This window comes from Alosa sapidissima, chromosome 8 (genome assembly GCF_018492685.1).
Source record: "Alosa sapidissima isolate fAloSap1 chromosome 8, fAloSap1.pri, whole genome shotgun sequence".
Lineage (NCBI taxonomy): Eukaryota > Metazoa > Chordata > Actinopteri > Clupeiformes > Clupeidae > Alosa > Alosa sapidissima.
The window spans coordinates 7,888,378-7,914,541 of NC_055964.1; the positions used below are offsets into that span (position 1 = coordinate 7,888,378).

General features: G+C 45.2%; 2 protein-coding genes and 1 long non-coding RNA gene across 13 annotated transcripts in view; 2 read left to right on the plus strand and 1 right to left on the minus strand.

The window, feature by feature from the left end:
- The window catches only part of noxa1 (NADPH oxidase activator 1), a 35,814-nt gene extending 23,276 nt beyond the window's left edge, over positions 1-12,538 (plus strand). Inside the window, exons 1-17 of one of the 9 annotated variants that reach the window (XM_042102427.1) lie at positions 2,665-2,834; positions 2,960-3,019; positions 3,101-3,278; positions 3,436-3,518; positions 3,750-3,858; positions 4,678-4,812; positions 5,081-5,188; positions 5,375-5,434; positions 5,527-5,639; positions 6,501-6,639; positions 6,867-6,941; positions 7,279-7,354; positions 7,684-7,766; positions 9,015-9,175; positions 9,633-9,738; positions 10,285-10,408; positions 10,897-12,538. In XM_042102427.1, the coding sequence (XP_041958361.1) occupies positions 3,018-3,019; positions 3,101-3,278; positions 3,436-3,518; positions 3,750-3,858; positions 4,678-4,812; positions 5,081-5,188; positions 5,375-5,434; positions 5,527-5,639; positions 6,501-6,639; positions 6,867-6,941; positions 7,279-7,354; positions 7,684-7,766; positions 9,015-9,175; positions 9,633-9,738; positions 10,285-10,408; positions 10,897-11,012 (1,668 nt within the window). In that variant the 5' untranslated portion in view covers positions 2,665-2,834; positions 2,960-3,017 and the 3' untranslated portion in view covers positions 11,013-12,538. Of the gene's footprint in view, positions 1-2,664; positions 2,835-2,959; positions 3,020-3,080; positions 3,279-3,435; positions 3,519-3,749; positions 3,859-4,677; positions 4,813-5,080; positions 5,189-5,374; positions 5,435-5,526; positions 5,640-6,500; positions 6,640-6,866; positions 6,942-7,278; positions 7,355-7,683; positions 7,767-9,014; positions 9,176-9,632; positions 9,739-10,284; positions 10,409-10,896 lie in introns of those variants that run through there. The other 8 variants (XM_042102429.1, XM_042102423.1, XM_042102424.1 and 5 more) reach the window with 8 other exon arrangements.
- On the minus strand, positions 40-15,689 carry LOC121716178. The gene is made up of 3 exons (XR_006033785.1): positions 15,679-15,689; positions 4,093-4,096; positions 40-120 (listed from the first exon to the last, which is right to left on the minus strand). It is a non-coding gene; the product is annotated as an uncharacterized LOC121716178 (long non-coding RNA).
- Positions 15,252-26,164, plus strand: part of whrnb (whirlin b) — a 54,265-nt gene continuing 43,352 nt past the window's right edge. The window contains exon 1 of one of the 3 annotated variants that reach the window (XM_042102421.1): positions 15,252-16,090. In XM_042102421.1, coding sequence (XP_041958355.1) covers positions 15,341-16,090 — 750 coding nt within the window. In that variant the 5' untranslated portion in view covers positions 15,252-15,340. The remainder of the gene's footprint in view (positions 16,091-26,164) is intronic. The other 2 variants (XM_042102420.1, XM_042102419.1) reach the window with 2 other exon arrangements.

The window sequence follows — 26,164 nt, forward strand, 5'->3', positions numbered from 1 at the left end:
GGAGAGACTGTTTCCTTTACTCTTCCAGGAAGTAAACCGCTGGAGCAGTTCGAGTATGCATCTACCAGGCCTGGTCCAGACTCACCTGGTATCTGATTGATGAATCTTATCATGACTTTTCTTTTTAAATCAATTTTGAATAGAATATTTGTTGCGTATCAGTTCTACTGTATAGCCTAACCTAGTTGCTATTCCCCCATGAGTTTTGAGTAGACACAAGCCTCATGATTCAGTATTCAAAGGCTGTGGGCTGTGCTCTAGGCTAGCTGTAGCCTGGAAGACAGCCCGAATTTAAAGGTCGGGAAATTCAGTCTGGACTTGGTCCATTAACATGCCTATGAAAACTTGAGAATTGTGCGGACCAATCCAATCATCTGGCAGGCTTTATACAATGATGGACATATGAGCAAAGGTGCCTATTCATTCACGTGACCTGAGCACACGGTTGATTTCGTTTACAGCAAAAAGCTTGTCACTAGACGTTTATGTCACTATTGTGATATTGACAGCGCAATAACTTAAAAAAAAAAAACTAACAGAAAACATTAATGGCTGTTCAACTTCTCACTAAAGGACACAGGGAAGGCTATTTCGTTGCTCTGATTGGTTAGGTCTGTCCAATTGTGTGCAGAGGCATTTTTTCTTCTATAGGCTATTGGTTGAAACACGTCCCATAATTATCTAATGCTCCAATTCCATACTCAAATTCAGAATAGAGTTTTGAATATGGCTACGCCAGGCTAGTTGTGCTCAGTACGTCTGGACTCTCCTCCCTATTATTTAACTGGGTGCCCAGACAAAAAGAGTTCATGGTATAGGCCCCTAGCCCATACCTGTCAACACTCCCGTTTTTCCCGGGTTTCTCCCGTATTTCAAGGTCATTTCCCAGCACTCTCCCGTTTTGTTATTTCTCCCGGAAAACTCCCGTAATTTGCATGGCCATCAAACTTCATTTTTAAAACCATTGATCCATTCAGGTTGCCAGATTGTGTATGAAATACACCCTACACATACACGATCACTTAGTTTCAATTTCAACCGTGTTGTCATAGGCTAAAACCGGGCAATCCAAAACCCAAATAAGGAAGCGGGTGCCGACTGCGCAGCCTGAGTCTCGTCGTAAGCAAGCGGGCTAGTTGAATGCTCTACTCCAGAACTAGCTGTTGTGAAATTGTTGGGAATTTAATTGATTAACACATCACATAAACTGTTATTGAGTGTTGTTGATACACTGAACTTGTGCCCTCGGAACCTAATCTGACAGCAAGCAGCTTTGGAGTTTTGGAAGTAGGCTGCAGGCAGGCAGCTGGTGGATATATAACTGGCATGCGTAAGGTAATGGTAAGGTAAAAGCAACGACCAAAATGCAGTGTTGAAACACGTGTATGAAACGTATTAAATATGCAAACACAGATCCGGTATAAACGCTGACACCCCCCCCCCCCTGAAAAAAAATCTCCCGTTTTTGGAAAGCTAAATGTTGACAGGTATGCCCTAGCCTACTAAATGAAGTGTTTTTTAGACTTTGTACACACCACACATCATTTGAATGTTTACCGTACTATCTGACAGACATGTCACATTTCAATTCATATGTGACTTGAACATAACTGATGGATTATATAGTTGGAGATGTTTTGTCCCCACTTGACTTTCCCCTTGGGGATCAATAAAGTATCTATCTATCTATCTATCTATCTATCTATCTAATTAAGATGTTAGAAAAGATCTCAACTCAAGACCTCTTTCTCATCATAGCTGTTCTAATTCCTGGTATGTGGAAGCATTGGCACTTGCCACTGTGTCAACCCTTTCAAAAAGAGGTATTATCTTTGTGATGTATTCCAAGACTTTAGTCAAGTGTTTGTAGGCACGAGAACGTAGTAGGCTACTCAGCCTTTGTTGGAAATTGTATGGCAGTCATCCATCAGAATACATGAGTAATCCAAAGCACTTGTACAGTATGTACTGCACTTGTTTGAAACACTCATCATGATTTAATGTTGTGCAGAATAAAAATAATAAATCTGAGTCATTGAATGTTAAACAGCCTTGTGTGGTGTCTTTTCATGAACTGTGGCCTGATGTTTATATCAGTTTATGGGACATTTTACTTTGAGTAGTCCCACCATTTTAGGGATGCCTTCAATGACTATACAATTTCACCAATTAATGTAATGAATTAAAAGAAATAGATAGAAGAATGTCAATGTGTCTCTTTATGTGTGTGTTTGATATTGTGCTGCTGGATATCAACCAGTGGAGCCAAACACCCACCCTCAAGTGTGGATTTTGGAAACAGATTATTATTCTGACGTGCTATATGTTTTTTTTTTCTTTCTGAGAAATCTGTGTCCTCTGAAGTAGATATTTGCACCCCTTGAACCTTGTGCCTTGAGATCATAACAGGAACTCTAAGAGGAAGTGTGCCACTGTGTTGCCAATCCTCTCATCAACACACCACTTCCTGGTGCTGGCCATGCACCTTTGCCCGGCCTTAGACTATGACTCATTTACTACCCTGGTGGAGCCATGCAGTTGTGTGCGTGCACATTGTATGTGTCCCAGTAGCCACAGAACCAGACTCTATTGTCTCCTCCCTCACCTATCTGCAGGGAATGTCAGGTAAAATGTCCTGGTAGCCGGAAGTGGGCGGGAACACCAAGGCTGATACGACACACTTATGCATGTGCTATTTCCCTGTTGCCAAGCTTAGTGGGGCCATAACCTCAGAGGGAACCAGGAATCTCACACTGTTCATTCACATTTATCTGCTGCCGTGAGAGAAAACCTTTTTTTTTGTCAGTTGGAGATCACTGACAGGATTATTGTGGGTGAGTAGTTCTTCAGATGTGCCTTTTTGCTGTTGGCTAACAAACAAAACTGGCTTAACTTGTCTCACTTGTCAGATGTTTTCTGTAGAACTTACATCACTTGTTTGTTTTTTTTTTCATTTCAGATTAATTCATAGGCAACCATACTAAGCCCTGTGCTTGAAGATTATGTAACTGTTTTGAATGTCAGCACAAAGCTGTTGATTTATCAATTCACACATTTTATAATTAATCTCTTGCCTGAGCTGTCTGTGACTGTGCCACAGGGCCATGTTGTACACGGAGCTACTGCGACTCTGGGACGAGGCCGTGAAGGCCATGGACGTGCAAGACTGGAAGGGTGCGCTCGCCAAGCTCGACGACATCTACGAGCCCACTGCCCGCACCCTGTTTGCGACCGCAGCCGCACACTTAGCCCTTGGTCAGCTGCAGCCAGCCATCCAGGTAAGTTACCAAACGCAAATACGGCTCAATCCTTATAGACGTAAGAGTTTCTACAGCCTTGGACGTAGATCACATACCTAAGGCCAGTGTCAACAACTTAGATGTCTCTCTCCGTGTGCGCATGAGTCAAATTGCTCTCTCCTTTTTGTGCCCCTAGGCTTTAGAACAGACCATTATCAAGGATGAGAGGCTTGCTGTTGGCTTTTTCCAAAGGGCTGGAGTCCTTTTGCTGGCTAATAGGTAGGGCCTGCTGTGTGGCTGTTATTATAACTATATCAGGTTTCCTCCTTCATCGCTATGTACAGAGCGTATCATCACTCATGCACTCACTCATGTATTGAGAGTTCTGTCTAGATTTGATATACGGTACCTCGGTATACGGTTTTTTTCTAGAAAGATTGATATCAAGCCTCCTTCTCTCTCACATGTTTCCTCATTCATTCACTCTCCCTCTCTCCATCTGTCTGTCAGGCCGGAGGAAGCTCTCGCTGACTGCATATGTGCCCAGAAGCACATGAGAGAGAATGGCGTCATTGACTACCGACAGCTGGGGCTGCGCTATAAACTCTACAGTTGGCAGGTACAGTAACCCCACAAGGGTATCAATTTCACACCTGTCCTCAGGGAAGCTAAGTCTCTCTGTGAATGTTAGCTTTATTTGCAGAAGGAACACTTCCTACACAGGTTCTTTGCCTGACCTGTGATCACCTGTATTAACACCTGAATTTGTTCTTTCGGTACATAATTTCAAAGCCATTGTCAGCAGTGCCCTGTTGACCTGTAATGCCTGTAATGCCAGAGGGAGTTTTTTCACAGTCCTGATTTCCCCCCGCTGTGCTAGCTCTCAACAAAGGCTCCTTCAGTTATTATGAGAAATGCTGCAGTTGCGCAATAGCGACAAATCCACCTGCCTCAGACTAGATAAGACACACAACCAGCATTCTTTGCTAGTGAAGTTATGCCATAAGAGACTGTGCTGTCTACAGTGGTCAATACGTTCACACTATGTCTGATTCACAGCAGATATAAAGCATTTCACAACATCGGTGATTCAAGCCTTCCATCTCTTAGGATAAAGGTCTGCTACTTCCTTTTTTAGAAGAGGTGATATGTTATTGTAAATTCTTTGAAGGTGTTTCTTGTCTTATGTAAGAGTGTCACTACAGAAACATGCTTTGTGTTGGTAGATTGCATAATCAGGCACAGGTAGGTCATAGCTCTCAGCACACAGCTCTCTTCCCTATTGTTTGCCCAAAACTCACTCTCTCACATCTAGAAGGAACAGGAGGTGTCTGTATCAGTTTCAATTTGATTAAAAGTGATTGTCTCTCTCTGGAGTCCCAGGCACTGATGCTGAGATCAACTCAACCCATATTACGTTGCTCTTCCTGATTGACAGGTGCTTTACAATGCAGCTGCAGTGCACGTCAGGATGGGCCACTGGGATAAAGCCCGGGACATCCTGTTAGCCGCGGCCGAGGAGAAAGGCGGGGCTCGTGGTGGCACTGTGGAGGCAGCACTGGACAGTATCTCAGTGAGTTGAGAGTCCTACTCAGACGGCGAAGCCAGCTATGCTTCTTCAATTCTAAAAGGTTTAAAACGGCTCCTTTCGTGAATATAATGTCAGACAGTTAGTAATCAGAAGATGGCAAAATGTTGAGAATGGGTGCCAGATTAGATTTAGATGTGGTTAACTGAATTGACTAATTAATTATTTAATTATGCATTTAGCTGATTAGCTATTACCCAAAGCGACTTCCTGAAGTGGTGTGCGAGTGCTGTAACAGGTTGTCTCTGTCTAGAGGAGGGAGGTCCTGGCTCCTCTCCTGGTCCCAGTGGGAGACGTGTTCAGACCCAGGAAAGAGGAAGTCGAACAGCTCAAGCAAAGGGATTTCCTGGGAAAAGCCAAGGTACAGTACACCACACACAGGCAAACACACACACACACACACATATGCAGAGAGAGAGAACACATAGAACACACACAGCGCTGTACACACCTCAAACACACACACAGCAGCAGCTCACATCTCTTTTGGGACTAAAAATGTGATTTAATGGCAGATGTGTTTGTGTGTGCTCTGCGCTGTCTACAGGTGATAACCTCTGCACTCCCCAATGATGACTTTGCTGGTTTTGATCCACTCCGCGGTCAGGTAAGAAACAGCCCATGATATCACAACTCCTTCACCATTTTGTACAACGTTTCACTCTCCCTTTTCCACCGTTCTATTTTGTTTCTCTGCAGAAACCTGGATTCTATGAACCTAAAGTTGGAGGTGGAGGAGGAGGTGGAGGTGGAGGAGGAGGAGGAGGAGGAGGCGGCGGTGGCGGCGGTGGCGGTGCAACTGGAGGAGGAGGGTACGTATACCAATAGTTCTACATCAGTGTTGGCCTATAAGTATCATACACAGAAACATTACAGTACATACATTGATGGTCATGTTGTTGCAAGCAGATCCACATGGCACTAGAGCAGCACTAGCTCTCTTATTTAATGGACAGGGTCAGGGCTGTAGTGGAAGCTAAACGCAAGTAAACACAGTTTATCCACCTCTGAAATTTCCCGAAATAGAGTTTATCCACCTCTTTTTGGAGTTTATTTACCAATTGCAACTTTTAACATTTACAAGTCACACTGTATTATCCCTGTTCACAATATGTACACTCATCAACACTCTAGGAACCATTTAATACCACTGGTATTGTTATAAACTTTGGACAATAACCTCCACCATCATCAAACATGTTCTGACTGTCTTTTTAAAAAATACCGCATGGCGCAGTCCACCTTACCGTGACACAGAATTCATAGTTTACCCAACTCTTATTTTACCACTACACCCCTGGTCTGTTGGGTGGTACAGTCAAATATAAAGAAGGTTTATACAAAGGTCTAGTTGTAAAGGGCGAAGGCTTTTCTCTCTCATGGGCTTGAAATCAAACACCATTTGAGTGGCAGAACAATCTGAGAATATTTTAATTCAGTTGTTCCCTCTCCTTGGACATTTTCTTTAAGGACTGTGCCGCTAACTTACCACTGGGGGGCACTGTTTAGCTCCCACTGTGGGGAGCATTTATCTGCCTACCAATTCTAAAAGGACATTCATCATTATTACAAACAGAATGTCCGCTGTGAAAAAAAAAGACCACTTGATGCCACTATAGTGATGCCACGTAAGGTCAATAACCGTTGCTTTTGCTGTTGGTGGTCTTCTGAAGGGACTCCCGGTACATGCGTATGAAGAGTGTGTATATGGGCCGCAACCCTGAGGAGCTCTCTGTGCCCGCCGGAGGGATGGTGTTCATGTTCAGTGAAGCGGACCAAACTGGCATGGCCACTGTGATCTATGATGGAAAGGTGAGAGTCCAGGAGATCTGCCATCTCCTGCGTAGGGTTTTTGGCTGCACTGACGTAACTGATGTGTGTTTTGAATGCCTGATCTTTTCCACGGCTCTTTTTGACATCTTCAGGGTCCTGGCCTCTCACAGTGTTTCACCATTTCTTTCCCTCCATTTCTTTCTCACCATCTTTTTTTCTCTTTACTTTTCTCTCCATCTCCCTCCTTCCTTCGTTAACTCCTTCAGAAAGGCATGCTGCCCATCACAATGCTGGATCCTGTGGATCCCAAGAAGGCCAAGAAAAGCAAAAAAAAGGTAGATGTAAGTCATCTGCTTTCTCTTCATTTGTTTTCCGCAACATGCTCACACACACAATGTTGCTTTATTAGACAGTGATAATGTGCTCTTGCTGTTTTCAATTTGCATTGTACCACATTTCCATCCACATCCCCACCCTCCCCTCAGTGCTGTCCATTTCCTGCTCTGAAAGTGTGACTTTTCCCTCTCAATGTATTCCATAATTGTCCGCTGGAGTGCTCAGAAAGTCAACTGCAGCCCACTTTGAGTTTGAAGGGTGGGCACAGAGTGGCAAATGACTGTAATCCTGCATATAAGGTCTCAATGGGTTCTAAAGTGTGTGCTTGTGTGTTCTCCACAGAGTGTGCCCAATGGCATTCCCTTCCCGCCTGCACTCAGCCCCCCCACTCGCCCCGAGACCTCCTCCAGTCCTCGAGGTACAGAGCTGCATGCTCAACTGACCTTCTACCACCATGGCATTTCTTCTTTCTCCTGAGAACTTACTCACACATTCACACATTGAAATGATGTCTTACATGTCAGTACAGTTACAGTATAGTTCATTGGTGGTCTTAATTGTTAGTTACACAAAATACACATTAATTACAAATACGTTTTAGAACATATCATGTAAAAGTAGTGGTAGCACAGTCGACGTGGTGTTTCATGGATGTTTCATCTTCTGTGATTTGTCCTCTTTGACAACGTTGATTTGTCTCTTTTTATCATTTGATACACTTACTGTGATGTGTCTTTCCCTCTCCAGACGGCCCACCGTCGTATGTGAGCGCCACCCAAAGCTTTCCACCTCTTCAGTATGGAGCCCCAGCCATCAGCCCCACTGACTCGGTGAGTCGCTGCAGGGGAGCAGCTTCATCACAAAAACCACTGATAGCCAAGTCAAATGATAGTGACCTGCTGTCTGATTTATTGCTGTGTTACACACACACACACACACACACACACACACACACACGCACACACACACGCACATACTGTACACAGCCATCATTTGTCAGTAAAAAAAAAAAAACGTAAGCACTGGATTTTATAATTTTATTTTATCAGTTCATTACTTATCATGAGCCTAAAATTTGAATCAATACGAACAATAATTAACAGTTTTGTTTTACTACAGAAAATAGAAACCAAACAAAAACATAGAGCTTTTCCCTGTATTTCTTATCGTTTCTGCACTGGCACTGGCCAGGAGTGAGGTGTGAGAAACACTTAAGTTTATAGAATTGGGTTTAGGGGGTAGACCACTGAGAGCCATCCCAGTTAAGGTGGAGATTTAATTTTCATACAGAACAACATAAGGTGGCTGGACCTGTTTGCTTTAGAAACCTGTCTCATTAACATTTAGAGTGTAGGAGGGTCATCCCTTCTACCTATACATATTCATCCAGAATTAGAACAAGAGGTCACCTGTTTTGTTAGAGATACTGGTGCATCCTTTGGGTGAACTTGTCCCTCTCCCTTGATGCGCATCAATGAAAGAATAAAGCCTGTTTCCTGATTGACCATCATCCCGACTGAGTTTCCAGACAACTGTGGCACTAGGAAAATTGCTATCACCTGCTATACGCCTAAAATAGAACCAAACATTTGTGATATGTGTTTACTACAGTCAGCTTCATATTCTTGTGCTGATTCGAAAAGTTTTGGGGCAGATCTGTTTTACACCGACTGAAAAACAGCATTTGCCTCGATTGAACAGAAAAGCGATTATGGCCTGATTAAGTCAGCACAAAGCTCAGGGGAGCAGGAGGAAGAGGAGGGGGAGGTGGTGGGGGAGAGGCAGACAAAAATATAAACTGTCCTATCTGGGGCTAGCAGGGAAGGTGCTTTATCTTGAAATGACCTATTTTGAGGCTCAAAGAATTCATCTGTGTAAGCGATAGATAAATAGATCAAAACAGCGCAGTACAATAGATGCACACACACACATACACAAACACACACACACACACACACACACACACACACACACACACACACATATGCGTATGAAATAAAAACAACTTTTATGTTTAATTATTTAGTTTTTAACTCACTTGTTTGAATGTCTTATCTGTATACTCTTCTACCACACAGGACCTGCCATCTTCCTCCTCAGATGACCCTGGCTCAGTGATAGTGAAGGTGCACTACAGATACACCGTGGCACTGCGTGTCCCTCCTGGCACACCGTACGACGAGCTACAGCAGAAAATTGCTCACAAACTGGGCCAGTCGCCCTCTCAATTGCGCCTGAGGTACTAGACTTCTCCTTGAGCCCAGCTGATTAGCCCATTTTTAGTTTGTGTCTTTGAAGGCTGTGCTGAACGTTCTGCTACTACTACACTTTTGGTCGAACTGTAAAAACGTTGTCACTATTTGGGCTCTAAAGGCAAACTCAGTACTTAAAATCAATCAAATACTACACATTTCTTGGTGACACTTTACCTGAAGGTATCTACATAAGAGTGACATGACACTGTCATAACCCTAACCCTAACTTGTCATGACAAAAACCGAATGACACTTAATGACCGAAGCGTTATGTAATAAACGTTTAGGACTTGTTTATAATGTTTATGACAAGTTTGTTACAATGTCATGTCACTCTGATGTAGATAACTTAAAGTAAAGTGTAACCCATTTCGTTTTGAGGAGTTGAAACGAGAAAATGAAAATGTGTTCCTGCTCTGGTTCTCCTTTGCTCTCCTTCAGGTTTAAGCATCATGGCACTCAGGCACTGACCCCGCTGGACACTACAGAGGGCCTCCAGAGCCTGGCAGAGGTGGCGGAATCTGGTCGGGCCACACTGTGGTGCCAGGTAATGCCGGATCGGGATAAAAGAGTCACCCTGGGCTCAGTGTTTTTGACCATTTATTTTGTCCTTTCTGTTTCTCCCACAGCATCTACAAAACCACTCCATCTTTTTTATCATTTATGATTTAAGAATGAAAAAAAAAGAAATCAAGGCATAAGAACAAGGCTCTTAACAAAGTCAAGTTTCAGAGCTAAAGCAAGATAATTTGTGTATTTGTTTTTGATACAGGCCATATGACTTTTCTATAAACTCATTTCATTTTAATGTTAATGTAATGTTTACTGATGTCATCAGTATGTTAAAGTTGTAAGTCAGTTTGGACAAAAGTGTCTGCTAAGAACCATAAACATAAACATGAATTTCCTTTGTCTCCATTTTAGTCTTGTCTCAAATTCTGATTCTGAACTGATTCTAAACTAAGATCTTAATGAATTGAAAAAGCCTTGATGAAGAGTTGAAAATGTAGTATGCAAAGCTTGGATGGCATGTTCCCATGGCGCAGCTTGTCATTCACTCATTTGTTTGTCACTGCCCCATTTATTTCTTCAGCATGAGGATCCTCTAGCCAACAGGACTATTCTCTACCAGATGGTGGCACTGTATGACTACACTACACAGGGGCCAGAGGATCTGGAGTTCAGCGAGGGAGACACAATAGACATCCTCAGTGAGGGTAACGTTCCCAGATATGTTTCATACTAATTTCATGTCTCCTCTCTAGAGTGGTGCCAATTGAGTTAGGATGCCAAAAGCAGATGATGCACAAGGCAACTTTTTGAGCACTGTTGCTGGGCAGTGTTCCTGAGTTTTGTTGTTCAAGCATGTTCCCATTGATATTGTGAAATATTTTTTTCTGGAGAACTTCAGTATAGGCAACACAAGGAACACAAGGAACCAGTTATGTGGTTGCCCCACCTCAGGCTTCACCCCTTTGTGATAGCAATTCTAGACAGGAAGTCCTACCCTGTATTTTATGTCAACACAATTTGGCCACTTCTGAGCTATCTGGTTGAGAGAGTGAAAATAAGTATAGTTTGTAAGATGAGATACAGCAGAACTGCACTGCTTGAGTTGCACTGCTAGGACTCTACTTGAGGTGCTGTGGGTGAATGTCTGTGCGGCAACTGACTGACTGCCATTGTTGTGTCTGATCTCCACCAGTCAATGAGGAGTGGCTGGAGGGCCACACGGCTGGAAGCATTGGCATCTTCCCCAGATGCTTCGCCTATCGAGACGGAGAGGCTGCCCAAGAGGCCCATTCAGCCACAATGCTGTGATGCCGGGGTCCAATAGAGTATGTGGGAGTGTAGGACATATGCACATGCTCACACACGCATGCGCGCGCACGCACACACACACACACACACACACACACACACACACACACACACAGACACCATGTATGAATCTGATATGGTTTGGGGTTTTCTCCTTTCTCTAAGTATGTCTACACTTTAGTTTTATCATAGCGATCATTGGTCTTGGACAAACTGTACTTGTACATGGTTACAGTATTCATATGGTTAACTGTATTGGAGGAAAGAGTTTAGAACAATTGGATAGAATTTAAGTCCTTCAGTTACAATCTTAAATACTTCAATTGAATAATTTAAGCTGAGGGGCATTTTACAGACAATCCACTGTTACACAGTTGTAATTTAGACATAATTTAAACAGATGTTGTGTGTCCATTGAGATCTATTGAAAGTATTTATACCCCCACTGAATATATTTAATTTGACAGTCACCGACATGGATACTATTTTCTTGTCGAAACAAGTTGTGTACCATGAATCTGGGACTACCGTGATGGGGGTGTGTGCTGTCAACATGTCATAACAACTCACTGAAGTCAACAGCCATGTGCTATTGATGCCGGGGGAGTATTTGAAAAATAGGTTTTGGCACTTAGCGTCAAACCACTCATATGTTAACACCAAAGGTTTGTTAGTGCCTGTCATATCTTCTCAGAGAGTATCACCTTATAGAACCAAAAAAGAACTAAACATTAGCAAAATGAGCTCTCCCTGCAGAAAGTTCTGGTATTCAAATTAGACCAGGGGGTCTCTATCTGAGCCAGTGTGATTCATAGCACTGTAATAAGAGATGCCTTGAAGTCTTGTCATTCCCCAATTTGAAACACGCCATCATCCCTTAAGGGCTCCTGTTGAACAGCACAGAGTGACTAGCAGGAAGTGCTAGACCAGAGAATGCAATTATTCACAAACGGCTGTACAGAGCCGCTGTAAAAATAGACGTCTGTGATTCAGCCAAGGCCGTGTCGGGGGGCCTTGACTTTTCTCTTCCCCTCGGCGAGTCTGTCTCTCTCTCTCTCTTTCTCTCTCTCTCTCTCATGCCTATCCGATAATTAATAGGCAGATGAATGTCAGAGTCTTCCAGACGGCACCAGTGGTGGGAGAGAGAAGTGGTAGGGGGGGCCCCCGTGTCACTCCCAGTCACTCGCTGCGTCATTCCGGAATCCGGCAGCTTCTAAATCAGTCCTCTATGCATTTGCATGTCTCTGACGCCTACTTTTTTTTCTTTTTTTTTTTTCGGAACAGTATGAAAACATTGGAATGCAGAAATAATAATGACACCAACGAGGTTTTTACCCAATTCATTTGCCTACAAGGCTGTTGCCATTATACAAACTTTTCTTCTGTTGATTTATTTATTTGTTTATTAAGTCGAACCTTTACATATTGGACAAGCAATATATTTACTTTGCACAAGTATATATCATGTCTGTCCATCACCTTCACTTTCTGCACCCAGCTCTGTCATTAAAGCCTTTGTCACTTCACCTTTTGTACGCTGCTGTCCATTTACTGCACTTCAAAGTTTCAGAGTTTCACTCTGCCCTCAGCATTTGTCCAGAAATGTGGGTCATTCCAGTCATTAAGTGTTCAAATGTCTCTCTAGTCCTCCTGTGATCGACAGCACACTCACTCTACTTTTCTGACGTTCAACATTCATTATCTATTCTATCCTCTCTCTCTCTCTCTCTCATACACACATACACACACACTACATCTAGCCCAATTTCATTTGTTCATTCAATCTTTAATTCGGCCCCCAGTTCTTCCTATGGCCCATTGGCATTGAACTGGAAGCACACTACAATACCACAACATGGATTACAGAGAGCCAGCTGTCATTAGGCACCTGGATTTGGTTAAAATGCTATCATTTCTAATTGGCACAATCTACTGTGAGTCACTTAACCTGCTTGCACTCTGTCGTTAATCAGAAATGTGTCCTTTTTACGCCCTCCTCCCTCCTCCCTCCTCCCTCCTCTCTCCTCCCTCCTCCCTCCTCCCTCCTCTCTCCTCCCTCCTCCCTCAGCAGCATTGATATTCACCTTGGCTTCTTCCATTTATTTGATAAGAGGGAGGAGGTAATTGCATGAAATCAAAATTAATGGCATTTTAAAGAGAATGATGAAGTCGCGTAATTGATTATAAGAGCATGTTTTCCCTCTTAAAATGTCTCTTTGAATGGGCGTTATTTTATTCTTTTTCAAACGTCCATCTGGGTTTTTAGGCTCTACTGTCATGTGCATGGCGCTGCCAGTGGATCCATGATGGCATCCGTTTCTTGCTTTGTGCCCGGCGCGCTCGATAGCTGAGCAGCCTGAGTCACGCTGAGTCATAAAGCCTACACTCTCACCAACTCACGCACTCATTCATCCTTTCACTCCTGCGTCCCGCCCTGCCTAAACCCTACTCTTCTCATCCCCCCAACCCTCTCTGTCTCCCTCTCTCCTCTCATTCATGCACTCGCTCACACATGCGTTTCTCTGCTTCCTCCTATCCACAATCCTCACTAACTCACTCATTGCACATTGTCCTCCAATTCTGCTCATCCAGTCCTGCTGTCTGGCACACTTAATCTTGCTCTAAATTGCCCTTATGCTCTCCTGAACAGTAGCACCCACACATATTCTACTATATTATGATATTATGTGGTAAGAATGAGAATATGGGAGAATGTAATCTTGTCATAATAGATAAGGCTTACTTTGGTCACTTGGCCACAATTCAGGCTGATGGACACGTGTGCAAATATGCCTGCCCTTCATCTAAATTTGATTCCCTGCTAATGTAGAAATGGACAATATGCTTATCAGATTTCCCCTTCAAATTATTGGCGGAATATGTATTCAGCTGACGCATGAATAGGGCCATTGGCTTGAATGAGGTCTGCATTGCGATTTTGTGTTTGACATCCAATTTAATCCCGGTCTAGGGTGAATCTAAATCTTGTGTGTGTTAAAATGTCATTAAATAACAATAAGCTGCATTGGCACCGCAATCCTTTTATTGCTCATGAATTTGTTAGTAGGCTATATGGCTAAATGCCAGAGACCGTAAATTTAGCAATGAAATTAAACTCATTTGTTTTTAATGGCATTATCAAAAAGGGATGTAAATCATGACACAAGGGTGCGAGTGAAGCTACTGTCCTCACATGAGGATGTTAATGGGAGAAAGTTTATTGCTGGCACAGACACAATGGAGAAAACACTATAAATAAGTGTTTATAAATAGGGCAAGGTAGGTCATGGCTGGAAGGCTGCTGAGACGTCTGCTGACAAGTAGCTAATACCGCCTGAGAGGTTTATGTCACAGTGTGTGGCAGGCGTTGTTGACACAGTGCAGTGTCAAAGAGAGAGAGAGTCATGAGTGGGGCTGAGCTAGTTAACTAATAGTCTATACAGACTTTACAGATATATTATATAACTATGTCTGCCCATATAGAATTGCATGATTTCCCAAAAAAGGTTCAAGTTTGCAGTCACATTCATTGTGGCACAAATTCAGTAATGGCCTAGTTAAAGCCACAATATCCTGTGCAGTCTGGGCTAAGCAACTGCATATTGTCAAAGACCCTGCAATCCATGTGTAATGCCACATTATCACTATGCAAGGTAATGTGTGCTGTTCTTTAATGGGTGCAGACAAATGGTGGTACACAGCTAAGTGTTGTTAGTTTCTAAGCAACGCGGTCGCCTACACCTGCGTCATTTCCTCTTCAGCGAAGGTCTCGGCAGCTGTCTCACTTCAGCTCGAACTGCAAGCGGCAAGAGGTTTGCGGAGACAACCAACAAGCAATGTAGTCAATCTGAGTAACGGAGAAAAGTTTCAACTGGGCGTAATTTCGGATGTATGTCATTTCACAGTAACAATGGAATCTTTTTCATGCTCATGAAGCTTTTATCATCTTTCAGCGCTCTTTGAAATCACTGCTTGGCATTAAGCATCCTTCAAGCTGTTCTCACGGCACTTGCAAAGTTGAACGACGCGAGTTACCGAAGTAGGCTAATTGAAGGCAAAAGGCTTGGTATGTCCTTGAGGATACAACAATTATGCACTTCTATTCAACAAAGTGGACTATGTGCGTTTTAGACTTGCTGGAACTCTATCAATACTAAACAGGGCTTTATCACGCATGGTAATGTTGCGATGGGATTTTGAAATTATTCCTCCTATAAACTGGAAATATAATAAAGACAAATGACTTTGTTGACAATTAGGAAGACAACTTGTCACAATGACTCCCAGAAGCTAACTTACCGTCTATGGAGTTCTGATTGAGCTGTACAATGAGCTCGGATCTGGAGCACATGTCTCTCAAGTCTACCGGGAACTCGGTGGGCTCGGGTGGACGCGCACTGTCGGTAAACGTGAGAAAGCTGCACAATGCTCTCAACATTCTTCTTAACGATTACGAAAGAGAACAGTTCATTCACTGTTTGAATGTGTACCATGCAAAACGCAATGTTTTTGACTTGGTTCAGACCCTAAAAGTTATTCTAAACACAACTAGCAAACGGCAACTGCTACCAATGTTACGCATGGTTATTCCGCGTTCCGACCAACTGTTGTTCGACCAGTACACTTCCGAAGGTCTATACTTGAAAACAGATTTGCTTTCTGCCACCGGCAACCATGAAAGCTCGGAAGAAATGAGCAATACAACCCACGTCCGAGTGCCTTCTGCGCACTGTCCCTATCCACCCGAGCAGCCTATTCCCAGCCACGCGACTCTGCGAGCGTCCCCGGCTAATTTCAGCACCACAGCGGATGGGACAGTTCCCAACGTCTCCAATATGGGGAGACTGTACCTGCCCGAATTGGCTTCCGAGATTCGCCAAGTTACGCTGAAACGCAGCAAAAGTAACGAGGGCTTGGGGTTCAGCATCCGTGGAGGATCCGAACACGGTGTCGGAATCTATGTTTCCTTGGTGGAACCTGGATCCTTTGCCGAAAGGGAGGGACTAAGGATTGGAGACCAGATACTGACAGTCAATGACATGGTATTCGACAGAGTTACGCATGGAGAGGCTGTCAAGGTGCGCCAATGTTATAAATGTGTGTTTTAATTAATTGCATTATATAAGTAGCCAAACTTATATAGCCCATTTTTTTTTTATTAAAAAAGTGGTAAGAGTCTAGAGTTTCACCCTTTGACTTTGCAGGATTGCATCCACACAAAAGTTGAGATTGTATACCTATGGCCGCATTCATTTTTTTCTGTGACAGTCATGCTGATACATGCAAATCCAGCCACAGTGTACAGTTAGACTCAGTAGATCTGACCCAGCTCCTGTGGATGGACGCTCTCTGCATCCCGCTGATGACACAGTAGCGAACAGGGGCCTCTGGCCATCCGACCTCATCTGAACCAAGCCCCGTATCTGGGAACGCGTGACCTGATTGGCCCCCTCTCCTCTCCTTTCCTCTCCTCTCCTCTCTCTCTCTGCTCTCCCCCCTTTGTCCTCCCATCCTCTGGGTCGTGCCCAGTTCTGCCCGACGCTGTGTTGACTTTGGGGGGAAGAATGTCCTACTGGGCTAAAAGGGAATAGGGTTTTTGTGAGCCTAGTGAGAGGTCTCTTTCCGGGAAGGGGGGGGGGGGGGGGTGGAGTAGCAGGCAAGTGGAGTAGCAGGCGGAGGACAGGGCTTTATTTCACAGAGACATGCGCTTTGTCTTATATTGTGTCCCAGCTGTATAGGATGGCATTTCAACTGGGCCTGAGGACATGTGTTTTGCTTATCTTCTTTTCCTCCTCTATCACCAAGTCCTAATGCACCCTATGCTGTTATATAAGCCCGAGTGAATGTGGAACATTGGCGAGTGTTTTTTGTGCTTTAGTGGCCTTGTTTTTCCATCGAGCTATCCAGGAGAGAGAGAGGGAGACGTGGGTAGCACATTTCACCCTGTTTAGTGGAGCCACAGTGGGACCTCTGGGCTCTGTGATACGCCATAGGAGAGGAGAATGCAGTAAAAACTTTTACGAGGTCAGAAGCCCGTCAGAGATAGATGGTTTTCCGATACGGGCGCGAGCGAGATTAAAGTGGCTCGTCTCTCACCCAGGCCCTGTCGGCACTTCGGCGCCATATCCCCATCAATTATGCCGATCAATCAGTCACTTCCCAAAACAGTCTTGGCCGTGTATTGTCAGAGTCTCTCCCCCCTTTCTGTACTCTCAAAGGACAAGGCCACTCAATCAGCGGGAGGTTGAGGCCTGCTGACAGAGGAATTGAGCCTGTCTAAACTAATGTCAGTAGATGTCGTGAACTGTGTGCGTGTGACTGTAAAGGGCTTTTTAATACGGAATCTTGCTGGAGTTGGCATAGGAACACGCACACACACTTACACACACACAAACACACACAGTGCAAAGTGCACACAGTCTCTCTCTCTCTCTCTTTCACACACACATGCACACAAATCACACACCACTCACTCACTCGATCGCTCTCAGTTGCCAGCAGGCACGCTTCCCTCCAGCAATGCAGTTCTGGAACGTGTCCACACTGTAAGCAGCTTGCTTTGCTTCCCCTCTCTGTGTTGTTATTCTGAAGCCCCCCGCCCCGTCCCCACCTCCTGCACACACTACCCAATAGAGAGAACATCTGCTGTTGCGATCCCCAGTTAGAGCTTGATTAGGTGTCTAAGTCCCCCCCCACACACACACACACAAATGTAGAAAATTGGGAGACTTTTGTGATTTTGCCCAGTGCTGTTTCTCTTCTGGTTTCTCTGTGATGCCTCAGATTTTCCTGCCAGGGTAGCGGCTGTGAAGATCAATCTTTATCCCGCTTTACACGTTTTTGACAGGGGCAATACTGTGTCAGGTCTTGTCAGAAGCTCTTAGCTCTTAGCTCTGGAGCTCTTAGTTGCAGCCATCAGGTCTGACGAAGGTACAAAACGAAAAATCATTGTGTAGGTGTCTGTCCATATCTGACATCTGATAATTGCAATGGCCAGCCAGATTATGCTAAGCGAGCAAAACCATGCATCAGTGAACTCTCACACAGAAACTGACATAGAAGAAGTGGTCTCATTGGCTTTGTGTGACTGTATGTTCCTTCCTGCCGAGGAGTGAGTAAAACAATGTGTCTCATCAGCACTCCTGCCGGTGCTGAAGGTCTCATGTATTTATTGGCTCCACTTTGTTTCTCATCAAGGCCTAAATTATTCATAAAAGCTTTTAATCAAGCCGGAGAGCGTTTATGGTGCAATGCAAAGAGGCCGCCCCTTTTCATGCCCATCCCCCCCCCCCCCCCCCCCCCCCCCCCTTGGCTAAAGTGGCCACTCAGAAGCCTCGGTTTGCCAGCACGGTGAAGTATTTACATACGTAAAGTAGTGCTATTTAGTGGCAAAACAAACGCTGGCGTGTGCTACAGTGTCAGCCAGTGATTTAGCCGGCGCCTTATCATTGACTCATTGGAACAGCTGAGCAGCCTAAAGAGCAGGGTATAATCCTATTGTTACACCACAGAAGTCTAAATCTCTAAGACCCCAGCTCAGTTCTCATACTCTGTTCCAGGACCAAGACTGAGACTCTTCTGGTGCAACTTTACCATTTTCTTATTGATCTCTCACTTTCTTATTCGTATTCTTTCTATCCCTTTCTCTCTCTCTCTGTAATAGTTTGCCCTCCTTCTGCATCCATTGGAACTGCGTATTATGCTCTGTGAAATCCCACAGCTCTTGAACAAACAGACCTCAAATGCAGGATGCTATTTTTATAGTGATGGCTATTTTGTAACTCAACAGCACAAGAGGAAGAGAGAGAGAGTGTGAGAGTGTGTGGTGTGTGTGTGCATGTGTGTGTGTGTGTGTGTGTGTGTGTGTGTCATTACAAAAGCTCTTCTGATAAAGAGCTGTGTTATATAAGCACTTGCAGGAGTTTGAATAATGAGGTGAGTGTCCGTGATGGCGGGAGCGGCGTTTATTCTCGGCGTGGTCCGAACCATCAGAGATGACGCCGGAGGGGCTTAAACGGAGCTCACTCCGTTTATCAAAAATTCACGCAGATGTTTTTGTGCTCTTCCTTCACTGTTTATGTTGCCGTTTCATTCATTGCTTTTTGTTCTGATCCCGCTGCGTGGGAGAGTGTGGGGGAGGAGAGAGTGGTTTGCGCCAGGCTTTGCTGGTTGAGTAGCCGCAGGTCGTCCACTCTCAGGGGGCATCTGTCCCGGTGACGATGCAGGTAGAGGATAGGGAGGACATGCCGCAATCAATTGCATTTCATTTTCACACCCCAATTTGTGGCATGCTGCGTATTTGCAAGCCCAGCTCAGAGCCCTGCATAAGAAGATAGGAAAGGGCTTACCCCAGGCAGTTTGGTATTTCAGTCTTTATAACCATGACACTTTCCTACTACTTAACTCACCCACTCTCTAGCTTTCTCTCTCTCTATACTCTCTCACACACACACACACACATACACACACACACACACATTTATCTATTCAGATCACATGTTTTCTATGTATCATATGTGCCTCGTTTTGCCTGAAACTAGTCCCTTGAATCATGCTTCAGGAAAGTGCAAAAACTGCATTAAAAGATTAGTCAGTCCCCAAATCCTTCCCACTTTAAATAATTGATTCACTCCATCAGTAAGTGGTCAAATCTGATACGATTGAAATAATCTCAGGTGCTCCCATCAAAGATATATCAGCCGTTTATTTCCTCAGACATCTTGAATTGAATGCTAATCCTAAATGAGGTATCAGTCTAAGGAGAAAATGATGCTCCCGCACTGCTTTTGCAGAGCCCTTTCATAAGTGATGAGGTTACAGTCACCTGCTTGTCGTTCCACAGGCCTGAGCGGTCTTCACTAATAAATGAAAATCAATTCATGTTGTGCCCAATTCAGCTTTATTGAAGCAAAACTGAAATAAGTACAGAGATAATAAATGCAATCAAAGGAGACAGAAAAGTATAACATTTAAATGGAAATTTTTTCTTCAGGTATAAAATACTTTTTTAAATGTATAGATGTTTTTGTATGGCTTGTCTGTTGTGAAACAGCATCACGTTTCTGCCAATCCACAGTAGACCTCCCTGTCACTGCTACCACCCCCACCACCCCGGCTCAATTTTTCTCAATTTTCATTTTTTTTTTATTTCTCACTCTCTCTCTCTATTTCTCTCTCTTTCACTCTATCTGTCCATCTCTCCTCTGTGCATCCTCTGGAGACCACCGTGTGTCTCAGCTCACACTCCTCCAGCATACCAACCTCGGCCTCCCTCCCTCCCTCCCTCCACCATGCCATCTCTATCTGTCATTCTGCACAGTGAGCGTGCCTGCTGGGCCAGGGCAAATGCCAACCGTGGCAGCCCAGACACAGGCAGAGACATGCAGAGAGACGAATGACCTCTGGGCTCCTGATCCGCTCATCCCAGGATGGGGGTCTTGTTTGTTTGTACCCACCATCACTAACCTTCTCTGAAGGCGACGCGATCGGTAAGAGTGTGTGTTGGGTTGGCATGAGAGCGGCCTAAAGTTTGCTGGTTGGTTGGAGGGTGCAGGCAGCTTTTGGGGGCTGTGTGTATGAGAAGGGAGGGGATGGAATGCCACATGACGCAGTCCAAGTTATACTCTGGATAAGGATATCCAATTACAGTACATTAAGGAACACCATTTTATGGCCAGGAATCCATCATCACAATCATCACCATCACCACCACCACCATCATCATCTTGTCCTTGTTGAATCATCTTTTTCATTCATTGGCTAAAGAGGGAGCCACATTCCATGGTTCCCCTAGTTAATCCCCTAGGTGCTCACCCATCTGTTTCTTATTTTCACTGTCTCCACAGCCCAATTTGTTGCCGACTTTTTGGACGCCTTTTTGGCATGATGTTATGTCAGGCTCTTCATTAGAGTCCCTGTCTGCATGCTAACTTTTATCTCTCCATTTGTATTTCCCTTGAGTGGACTGAAAGAGGATCTCTGATCATATTCTCACACTCTGACTAATATTCGGCAGTGGATGTCTGTCTGTACTCTCTGTCACGGTAATGGTGACATTGTCACATTCTATATTTAGAATCTCTTGTTCTGTTCTTCAGTTTAGAAATGAGTCATTGCAGATATTGTTCTGATTCAGTTCTAATACTTTATTTCACATATTCACAAAGACATCAAAGAGATAACAGACACACTCCATGTTGAGGCTACAGTCTGTAATTGTAAACGAATCCACCGCTGGTTAAATTAAGCTCATAGCTCCTCTAAGTTTTCTAGCTGTTCAGTGTGTGTGCACTCACAACAACTCCAATGCATTACAGCTCTGGTTCTGTAGATGGGAAACAACCAGTGCCTCATACTGAGCAATACACCCTTCCAGCTAATCAACGTGTTGTTTCGGGAACATGGTGTGTGTGTGTGTGTGTGTGTGTGTGTGTGTGCGTGCGTGCGTCTGTGTGTGGGGAGGGGGGAGGGGTAATTTCATTTAAACTATTATGAAGATTTAATCAGAATGCAGATTGTAGCCTACCGTTATTTATCCCTGAGGCTAGATAACAAGAGCTAATGGCACCCTAAAATTAACAAATGTCTGTAAACTGCTCATTGCTTCACAGTGAGTACAAAGTGCACGCAGGGGTACTGAACAGTGCTGTTCATCTTCTCTTCATGAGCCATGTCTTTGGAATGCCACCCAGGCTAGCGTGCGAGCGAGCAGGCGACCCCAGTGGGTTTCATGGTGCCTGCTGTGCCTGTACATCCATCTGCTCTCATTGTTCTGCGGATGCAGATGAGGCTCTAAAAACCCCATCAGCTTCAAGTCGTAAGTCCTCCTGTTAAAGAAGCCCTATGCAACAATTTTAGCAAAAATGACCTTAATTATGCAGGTTGAGAGTCGTTCTGATGGTTCTACAACACTTTTTGGGTTGTTTGGTGGGTGCTTCGTCTCCCCCTAGTGCTTCTCCGCGGACAAACTGAATATGCAACTTTCTGGTCCCGTCCCGAACAAATCCGGATGTGACTCAGCGGAAGTATCCAATCGCGTCTTGAAAATGTAGTCAGATTGTAGTTTCTAAGAAGACTGCAAAACGGACTCCGACTTGGCTTTGTTGCTGTTGAAATTGTAAGTAGCCTACCCTTGGGTGAACTTCGTTTTTGTAATGTGGTTTGATAGTCTCTTTAACAATGTGTTTGCTCAACCGTTTTATTGTGAGCCCTGTATGTGTTTAGCTTGGTTTCTTGATGGCTAGCTCGCTAGCTAGTGGGGGTTTAGCGTAGCAGTCACTTGCTACCGAAGCTGCAGGGGGAGCTATGTCGGGAAAAATGCGAGCCCAAATCAGGCGAAAACCCAGAAACAGCGAAGGAATAACCAGACCTGCATAGGGCTTCTTTAAGACACCACACCGTGCTCTCCCTCTCTCTCCCACTGCATGAAAAGTTGGATTTTTGTTCCCGTAAACGCCCAGAAATCTCCCTAATTTTTGGCAGGTAATGACAATTTACAGCCTGCGAATGTTGCGTTTGTCTGTGCCACATATTGTCGGAAACAAACGATGACGTATGTGGAGAGCTCGCGGAGTACTAATGGCTCTAATTAGCATATGACTAGCAGCAAAACCTTCCTCTGGCACTGAGGGGCTCCAGTGGACTGGAGATGAAAGGCGGATCAGGGGCTTACTGCAGAAGTGCTTCTCTTAAGTCACCAACCTGTCAGCCGGTCCTGTAGCCTTCCGACATCCGACCCACAGGAACTGTCATGCTGTTGTACCCAGTCAGTCCCCTGCAGCAGCTGGGATTGGCATGGAATCGGCTTGGCTCTGGGCCCGATCTGTCCCAGATCTGTGGTCATCCATGTGTCAAGTGCCAGTGGGCATGAGGGACGGGCATTCAGCGCCCTGCCAGGCACTCCATGGTCAGTCTTGCCACACTAATTTGAGCTTATTTTGATTCATAACCACTTGGCCTTTCTCTGTTGTGTGTAATTGTGTGTCCGTCTGTCCGTCTCGTCCAGCGTGTGTCCAGTGGCACACTGTGACACATTGAAATGGGCACACATGCACACACCCACTTCCAGCTGCATACAATGAGCATTTCAAATAGGCGTTCACACACACACACACACACACACACACACACACACACACAAACACACACACACACATTTGTATGATCTGTACCGCGTTGCTGCTTGCTTGGGTGGTTTGCCTCAGCCCTGCAGTTTGGCCTCTTGTTTTTCTGCTCCCTGTCTTGTGTTGTGCCTCTGTTTGATCCCTCTCCAGCGAGGCTCAGAAAAAAGCAATTACTGCGGCAGGGTCTGTCCTGATGAGTTAGAAAAGTTCTGCGCTCTGCCGCGCATCACATTGCCTCGCCCTGCCTCGCTTTGCCTCGGCTCACCCACACTGCTGAGGGATCAGTCTGTCTGTCTCCGAGCTTCTGGACGCCACTGGACTGGGCGGGTATCCAGCCACAAAATCACGTCATTGCTTTTGTGTTTGTTCCCGGGGGGGTTCAGGTGCGGAGATTAACAGGATTAAGAGGAATACCTCTTTTTGTCGCCCCCACCCCCCCCTTCCCTGTGGACATTCAAAAGGGAGACTGTACAGGAACATACTGTACAGGAACATACTGTCTCTGCTGCTGCTGCTGCTCTGCCGATGCCCCTGAACGCAGCCGTTCATTGTTTCCAATGGCTTTGTGTGTGCCGGCTCCCTCGTTCTCTCTGTATGTGTGTGTGTGTGTGTGTGTGTGTGTGTGTGTGTGTGTGTGTGTGTGTCTCCTTCCCCGCACAAAAGGGGACATTGTCTTTTACAGCGCTTGTCTCCACGGCCTTTGAGGATATGGCAAGGTGTGTGCCAGCTGAGTCACTGCCTGTGGGGCTGCTTACTTACAACATGAATGCCATGAATGAGTGACCGCGCACTATGAGCCACAGATCGGATCTAAGGCCAGCGGCCTCCACAGGCTGGGAACACCAACCTGTCTCTCTCTGGGTACCAGAACAGGGTGATGGATGAGAGAGAGAGAAAGAGAGAGAGAGAGACAGAGAGAGAGTGACAGACAGAGCAACAGACAAACAGACAGAGAAAGAGAGATTTTCAGAGGTGGGAGATTATAAGTGACAGACGATTTACCTGCCGAGTGGTGGGCTCCTGAGGCTGCTGTGGAAACATACACATACACCTCTGCTCAATACCGCTGGTGCATCAGACGAGAGCTCTCGCACAGGTTGTGGGGGCTATGAATAGCTGTGTGGTCAACAACAGCCAGCGAGAGACAGAACAGAGAGGGAAAGAGAGACAAAGAGTGAGAGAAAGAGAGTGAGTGGGCTAGTTCCATCAGAGCTCATTCTCGGGAGCTTACTTGTGTATTTGTTGGAGACGTACAAAGGTGACTTCATAGGTAGGATGGAGACGTTGCCCTCCACCCACTCGGACGACTTACTCAACGATAAACAGACGTATTGTTTTACATTATTAAGTACTCCTTTGTCTTTTCATACATAAAGACATTTTTGTAAGTTACACTGCGGGAGTCTGTCAATGCCTTGTGCGAAGCCTATCGATGCTCTCAAGTGTTAGAGAATTGAAAGGAACATTCACGTTGAAGTAGTACAACTAAAAACTCTTTTTACAACCACGCACACTAACTGCACGTCAGTAGGGTTTATTCATAGCTGGGCGCGGATATGACACACACACTTGTGCGTGGAAAGTTCTGGAAGTTTGTTCTTGTGACTGCTGTGAGGAGGTCAGGAGGGCTGTTAGCCCCTGCCAGTCCTCTGAGTGCTCTCCAGCTGAAGACCTGCGCTGCGGCGCTTCACACTCCACCACCGGCAGCCTCCTCGGACTCTCTCTCTCTCCCTCCCTCCCCCCTCTCTCTCTCTCTCCCTCCCCCTCTCTCTCCTCTGCTGTAAAAATAGACTCTCCTACCTGCTTTCTGCCCGTCCACACACACACACACACACACACACACACACAGATGCACACACTCATATGTATTTTTGGTCTCTTTAACATGTGAGGTCACACACACACATATTGTACACACACGCGCACGCACATACTCAAACACACATACTCACATACTCTCTTTCTCTCTCTATTTTCTTTCTCATACACACCCACACATGCACATACTCAAACACACACATACTCACATACTCTCTTCTCTCTCTCTCTCTCTCTCTCTCTCTCTCTCTCTCTCTCTCTCTGTCTCTCTCTGTCTCTCTCTCTCTCTCTCTCTCTCATACACACACACACACACACACACCCTCCCAGGAGGGCTCTTTTTTGTCCACACTCAACCAAATGGAGTCGGGGTGGGAGAAGCTGAGCATGGCATTAGCAGAGCCATATTGCTCTGCCTGCAGCCTTTTCATCTGTGTAAATAGGCCAGAAGAGACGCCACTCACTCACCAGTGCCCTGGACGTCTGCCTCTCACTGCCCCGAGTCTAACAACCAGAGCAAAAACCACAACCTGAATAAGACCCAGTGCCCAGCCACACTGCTGTTAAAGTTGTATCTAGGTCAACAACATTTAACATCCATGAGTGGTGGCTCTCCGTGTCTTGAATTTACAGAGCCCATAAATTGAACGGTAATCCAAATTTACGACAACAATGCTGGGTGGACTGTAGGTATTTAACGCTGAGAGCATCCTTTAATGTGCTGCTTTTTATTTTGTGCCCTGTTAATGGCACTGTAAACCACACTGTGCACTAACACACACCAGTTTAACCACTCATTCACCCTCCCACACACACACCCCCCCACACACACACACACTCACAGGCAACCTGTACACATTCTGTCCTACTTCCATCTCTCTTAAAATAGACAGTTGAGAGAGTGCAGGAAGGTATTGGAAATGTGTGAATTCACAAGCAGACTATAAATCAGTTTTTTTAAACGGCCATTTCTTTTGTATGCCCTGAATTAGGGCAGCCGTTTTCATTTTGTGAACCAGCCTGCCCCCCCCCCCCCCCCCCTCTCTCTCTCTCCGTCTCTCTCTCTCTGGGCCTCTTGGTCATTCAGCTGCCGGCTGGTAGCCTCATGCATCATTCTGGAAGCCCTGACCCCCCCGTCCTGTCTCTGTATGCCCTTTCTGCCTCCTCTGGCCAGCCAGTGATAAATGCTGTGTCACCGGTCACTGTGCCCTG